Genomic DNA, 7361 nt, shown 5'->3' with positions numbered 1-7361 from the left:
TTTTATTACACGAGTATTTTGGACTAATTCATTTTTGAGGAATTAGAATGCCGTGCCCTAACGCATTGGGTGTGACATTTTCTTTCTCCGAAATGATAAGAGTCTTAATAAGTAACGTTTTTTAAGTTTTTATTAATGATCATATTTTTAAATTTTCTACATTAAGACACTAATTAATTAACTAGGTATCAATTTTGGGCGTTACGAGGGTGCTAATCCTTCCTCGTACGTAACCAACTCCCGGATCCATTTTTCTAAAACTCGTAGACCAAAGCTATTTTTTAGGTGATCCAATCACACCTCAATAAAAGATTGGTGGTGACTCCCAATTTTTATTTTTTTAAAGTCAACAACTAATTTTTGTGTTTTTCCAAAATAGAAATGGTTTCGACAATATATATAAAAATATATTTATATACAAATATAAATTTTAAATTAGATTTATAACTTAAATTAATTATTTTAATTTTAATTTTAAATGTATTTATAAAAGTAAAAAAATTAAAATAAAAAAAATAAATCTATTTAAAATATTAAAATGTCATACCAACCAATATGGGGCTCATATGCATCGAAATAAGCAAATATTCACCATTACAAATTGAAACAAGATGAAGTGATTAAAACACACGAAACTTTTGAACCAAACAAATTTTTTGCGGTGAACCAAAAGAACTTTTTTAAATAAAATACTAGCATTAATAAAAACCATGAATATAAAGAATACAAACACATGGCATTTAGTACAAATAATAAATAAGGCATTACAATTTGATGCACAAATATTATGTGCGTAAAATAATCCCAAAAAAAGAGAAAGACAAACTGACGGTAAATGCAACACTAAAAGAATTTAAAAACAAATCAAAGATGCATCACTTTGATCAAACTATTGAAAATTGTGTCCTAATCTCACCATCAACAGACCAACTTGACGACGAACTCTAGTCAACCATAAAACTACTACCAAGAACCCCAAGAGACCTACCGCACAATGATGCATAAAAGACCAAATCTTTGATGGCTTATCCTCCTCATCATCTCAGATTCTAATTTTACAAATACCGTCACTATGCTTTATCATGACAATGCCCTCCGAGAAAGGTTCTCAATAGATCTGGTAGCACCCTTGACAAATCTCATAGATACACTAAAAGACAACTAGAAACTAAAAACTAAAATCATTATTGCTTCTAAAAAAAACATAGTGAACCAAATAAAACCACATAATGTGAAATATAATGTGAAATGTAATTAAAGATAAAATAAAAATGAAGGAATACTATTAAAGAAGTCACAACCAACAATCAGCCCAAAACCAAAGGTGCTGCCAACAAAGCTAAGATTTAGCAAAAGTTGAGCAATTAAGATCTTTTCCTAAAGAAAAAAAGTTGTCAATCAAATATACGTGAACCAAATGAAACATAAAATACTTAGATACCAATTTAGACTAAAAATGATGCTTTCATCGTCGACAATCATAAAAGTATTTGGTACCATAGAAATTTATCACTTTTCTGAGAATTTAACTAGTGGGAGAGCGATTCCCATATTTGGCATGTTAAAAAGTATCATCTTTTTTGGGAATATTTCTTTCCCTTAGCCATGAGAATGTGATTCATTGAAATAATGACGGCAAGTAACATTTTCATATAATTGGAAAGTTATTTTATTTTTGAGACAAAACTTCCCCTTCTTAATTAATTTTTCATTATTTTATACAATATTTTTCACCATAAAATTGTAAAAATTATTTAATTTAATATTTATTTTAAATATTTTCAAATTAGATTTTGAATTAAGATTAAATTTAAATACATATTAATTCTAAAATATATTTTAAATTTAGTCATTTATTAATTTATATTTCAAAATTTATTTGAAATAAGATTTATTTTAAGTTGAAAACTTTAAAATGATAGAGCAGTTGCTAATATCAAAAGAATTTTATTGGACTGCAAAATGAGAATAAAACATACCTTAATTAACCATCCACAACCATGCATAGCATAGACGTAGAGGCAGAAACAAAAGAAAATCATCATCGAAGTGAAATGGCTCCCACCGAAGACACTGAGGTCCACAATTTAAATATTTCCATGAACTTTTTAAAACAATCAATAAATTGCCAAAAAAAGATAAGTTTGGTCACAAACTCAATAGTCAATTAATCCAGAAGATGTACTCTGTTTGATACTTTATATTATTTACTCATATCAATGACAATGGCAAAAGGCCAAGAATGCAAGACAATTATCATTATAAAAGGGAGATACTTTACGGGGTCTTACAATTTCAAAGCAGCAATTACTTCAGGTTTAAAATCAACCCTAAGACTCAAAACTCTCCTAACCTCAGCAGGGGTCAGTCTCCAGGTCATTGGTCCTGAGTTCTCACCCCAGAAATCCAGAATTTCGGAAACCTTTTCCAAGTTCAGGATCGTTGCCATTTGTGTAAGACGAGCAAATTTGTCTCTCACTGTCTTCTGTGTCATCCCCGAGAAATGGCTTACCAAAGCTCTGGTATCTCTGTCAAGCTGAAGCCCTCCGAGCTGACTAAACCTTTTCTGCATCATTATCACTTCCAGCCGCTTCACGATGAAGTCAAGCACCAAACGTACAAATGCATCGTAGTTGTTACCAGTCATTAGAGGTTGGAGCCAAGCCACATTAATTTCAACTGCATGAAGAAGCCTCTGTACCCACGGATCATTAACCTCATTATCTGCATATTCAGACTCTGATAGTTCATAGCAGATGGTTGCTACACTGTCTAATACTGGGCGGATTCGAGGTGTCACAGTTGCCACAAGTTGTTCCATACCAGCATTCAAGGCTTGTCTGAAAGTGTTGCTTAAGTCAGCCAGCTCAGACAAACAAGATTTCACCTTTTCTCTTTCAGCCGGTGCAGGAAACACCTGAAGAGAATGCAAAATGGTAAATACAGTGTGGATACTTAGATAACAACACAAGCTTGAAAAACAGGTTAATGCACATAAGCACCAGCAACAGAAGCAAAATTCAGCGTGTTCCAAGAAACTATTTATCACAAGCCCTGAATTCATCAAGAGAAAGTACAAAAGTCATCACACAACTCTTATCATATCATATAGTAGGGATCACTGTTTGGTACCAACATAATGTATATAAGTTATAGCATAGCTAGCAATTGGACCAATCTGCATTCATTGATTCCAACATCAAAAATAGAGGCTGCAAGAAACAAGATATCAAAGCTTTTCCAGTTAGTCTAAATTTCTAAACTGCACTTTTTCTCTTTTTAGGTGCATGAACCATTCGGTCATATGCTCAGCAAGAATTGGCACCGAAGCTGGTTCAAGAAAAAACAACCTGAGAATATTATGAAGTTCTAACTTGCAAAATCTCTAATATCATGACATACTCTAGTACAAAATCTTCAAGAACTTTCGGATACATTAGCACTAACCAGTTAACTTCTTAAATAATGCACAACTATAAAATGGATTACAATTTAATATATTAGGGAACATAAAAGCCCACTTTTGAAACTTTATCATGTATTCAGCATCCAACTTAAATCGATTACAATTGGTGAAGTTGTCCAATTTGAATATAAGTCATAAGAAACTCAATACTTGACTAGCATTGATAGCACCACCAAATATTATCCCTAACGTGTAGTCCAATATTAACAATAAAAACAAATGAGCCTAAAATGTGGGCAGAAAAAATAAGTAGCAACAAACAAGACAACAAACTTGGGCCGTTATGTTGTTCCATGTCATGCACCCAACCTAAACACTAATACAATAAGTGGGGAGGCCTAACTTGAGTATAAAGCCGCATCAAACACATACATAACTGATTGAAGATAACATTGCTTAACAACTTATATAAAACGCTTCAAAATATGTCTACAAAAGGATAAGGCCTTGTCTTCAATATAGAACATGGGAGTAGCTTGGCCAGTGATGGAGGGGTGCATTTAAGCATCAGAATTGTATATCTTTTAAGCCAAAAAATTCTATTTGTACCTGAATATCTCTGTGGGATTTGACCTACTCAAATGACCCTATGTTAAAATTTATGGAGCACATCCGATTTGATTCACTAGAAAATCAATATGTATTTGTACGGAGACTTGGTTTTATTATGAATTGCTGGCGTACCTATCAATACACAATCAAATCAACGTGTATTGTACAATGAACTTCAATACGCTCGTGGTTAATTTGGTTCAGGCCGAATTAAAATTTTAATACTTTTTTTTTAGCCCAAAAGAACTTATAAACATATTTTCTAAATACTTTAAACTAAAAGTAAAAATTTTAGGCTTTTTCTTAGCAAGATAACATGAAACCTTTTATTTAAAAATATATACTACAAAACAACCATGGTTTCTATTTCATTTACAGAATGACTCAATCCTATTAATATGTAGTATAGATATAATATTTTTGATTTATCTTACGTGTATATATATGTTTCTTTTAGTTAATTCTAAATTTGTACCGCATCTTGGATATGATACTCAATACTAGAAAATGAGATTTCGATTCATGAACATATCTTGGGTTAACAAATGTAGCTGCATATACAATAGCATTGTTCATGGCCATTGCACTAGTGAAATTTTCCTTTATCTCACACAACTTTCTCTTAAATACTACAATCATAGCTCAAGAAACATTTTTGATGACATTAGAGTTATTTATTACATTTTCAGCCTTAAACTCATAATAACATTAAAAAAACTAAATCTGTACCTTTCAGCCTTAAACTCTTATGCTTTTGCATGATGCTATTAGTCAGGTGGCTAAACAAAGGCTTTGTTATGGTTAACTGTTTTTGATGTTTTATCCCTACAGAACAAAAAAAAAAAAAAAAAAAGAAGTTAAGAAAATTCACTCAGAGTTTCTACTTTCCCTTCAAACCAATCTTTCCTTGAAAGTTGAATTCTCACACAATTGTTCCCATTCAAAATACTCGCAGTGATACATCTTTCCTACATATCCTCAGAACTCAGCCTAACACCAGACTTACCAAACTCCCTAAGTATTAAGTTTATCAAAAGATTACCCAGTTCATAAAATCATAACAACAAGATCCAACCATTGGCAGTTAAATGATGTAAACTTTAATTCACTGAGCAAGCAGATAATAATAGTGATCCTTTTATTAACTTTATTTTAATAGTTTATTTTCTCTTTTCCTCTCTTTGTCTGTGCCCCACTGTCCCTATGAACCTTGTCTCTAGATCTGAGCTTTCTTAAACTGTAATTATGGAGAACCATCAATGTTTTTATAACTCCTAAAACCAGAAAGAAATAAACTATATACTTGAAATAAGTAAACAAAAATCATGGAAATTCACTAATATGCCGCAGGTGATAAAATTGTAAGCAATTAGATGCATGAACAAATTAGAAGAACAAAAAGCAGCTAAACCACTGACCTCGGCACACTGCTCTTCAATTTCATGTTTTAGTTTCAGGACATACTCACTGCTAAGATCTATATTATTCAGTGCTGTAGCTATCTCGGTCCCAGTCTTTTGAACACCATGACCACCCAAGAACAGCTTTGCCCCAAGATTTGGTTCTCTTAATTTTAGTTGCAAAGCTTCATAGTATTCATTATTCAGCAAACTACTAGCACCGCTCAGTACCGCAACCACGGAGCTAATATTAGAAGTAGAAATTGCCCTTCGCAAGCAACTTTGCAAAACATAAAACACATCATCCACCATTGAAGTAGTAAGGCTATCAGATACATGTTCATCAATCCCAATTGCTTTCCTCAAATTTTCCACCATAAAGAATCCCTCCAAAATCACGTAAAAACCAGTAACATCTTGAACAACTTTGCTAAAACTTCCTGCCCTAAAAGCTTTAGTGGCCCGCAGGACTAAATCTGGATCCACAGTTGGCATCCCCTTGATCTTTGAGATCATATATTCTGTGTAATCTTCACCAAGTTGCATCAAGGACAGTATTTCTTCTAAATACAACTCAATCTCCCTCGGATTGGGTCCTTCGGGTGCTCCAACAGTTAACAAATGATTATTCTGAGCATTGATCTCAGAAGACAACTTAGCCAATTTCCTAAATTCCATATATTTTTTCAAAATCAAAGAACCCCTTGAATCACATTCCTCTTGTAACTCAAATATTGCATACGCCACTCCATCTTCTCCACAAAGACTCCTTAAAATCTCGTCATTTTCCTCGACAGCCAAAACAATATCTTTAAACAAATTAGTCAAACACCCAACAAAATTTACTTGATGGTTCTGATTTTGTCCATGGCTCTGTTCCACTAACTCAATCAAATGCTCATATTCTAATCTAGATCTCATTCCAATCACTTTCTTCAAATACCCAACATAAATTTGCAAGCCTTCTTCATCAAGCCCCAAGGGCGAATAAAGCTTAATAAATCTCAAAATAGTAGGATGATCCCTTTGATCCACGGCAGCCGTGAGTTTCTTCTTTACAATCCCTTCCAGCAGCTTCTTCGACGCTAACAACTGTTTCCTTTGGTCGGATTCAGAATCCTTAAACTTATCATCGATCTCCAGAAACGTCCGTACGTATTCGGTGGCTGACTCATAATCCTCAGCGTCGAGAGCGCTTTTGACGCCATCGATGCAATTCCCCCTCTCTACAATGGCGTCAATGCGGAGGAGCGTGGAGTTAACGCGGGATTGAGCGAGGTCGAGTTCGCGGACCTTGCGGCTGACTTGGTTGGCGAGGTCACAGGTGGAGGTGATGTTGGAGAGCATGTGATCGGATTCGGCCTTGACGATGTCGAGAACGTCAGCGGATCTTTGGAGGTTGTTGAGAGTCTTGTCGAGGTCGGAACGCTGGGAGAGGAGGGTGTCGAGGTCTAGATCGAGGGCTCGCTGGTAAGCGACGCATTCGTGGAGGAGACGCGTCATGGCTCCCACGTCGGTAAGGGAGCGGACGTAGTCGAGGGCCTCGGGAGTGCCGAATTTAACTGAGGTGTCAGTTCGGTGCTCCGCTGATTCGGCTGGTTTGGGGAGGGAGCTGCTTCTCATCAATGGCATTTCTTTCTTCCCTCAATGCTAACCTTTCTTGGGAGGTTCTGACTCAGATTTAGCTTCGTTTTTCGACTTTACGCATTACTATGATAACGGTTTGCTTAACTGATAAGGCTAAACTATCCATTAGTCCCTCTAAAATTACCAGTTCCTATTTTATTCACATTAAAATAAAATTTATCAATTTAAGCGCTGCTGTTGATAACTTCAGCATTTTGGTCACCAAACAGAATGCTAATTGTGCCTGTGAAGTACATGCCTGTGAAGTACATGTCATAAATTAAATTCCCTAAAAAATTAAGTCATTTTATCCAAAA

At 34.6% G+C, this 7361-nt stretch overlaps 1 protein-coding gene across 1 annotated transcript; it reads right to left on the bottom strand.

Annotated features, from left to right (window-relative positions):
• Positions 1–2175: 2175 nt before the first annotated feature.
• Positions 2176–7285, bottom strand: LOC107902040 (conserved oligomeric Golgi complex subunit 4). Its single transcript, XM_016828281.2, has 2 exons — positions 5437–7285; positions 2176–2917 (listed from the first exon to the last, which is right to left on the bottom strand). The coding sequence occupies exons 1-2, from the start codon at positions 7048–7050 to the stop codon at positions 2288–2290; spliced, it is 2244 nt and encodes a 747-aa protein (XP_016683770.2). The 5' UTR covers positions 7051–7285; the 3' UTR covers positions 2176–2287.
• Positions 7286–7361: the final 76 nt, after the last annotated feature.

The sequence above is a fragment of the Gossypium hirsutum genome, chromosome D06 (genome assembly GCF_007990345.1).
Source record: "Gossypium hirsutum isolate 1008001.06 chromosome D06, Gossypium_hirsutum_v2.1, whole genome shotgun sequence".
Taxonomy (NCBI): Eukaryota; Viridiplantae; Streptophyta; class Magnoliopsida; order Malvales; family Malvaceae; genus Gossypium; species Gossypium hirsutum.
This window is presented reverse-complemented; position numbering and strand designations above follow the sequence as displayed.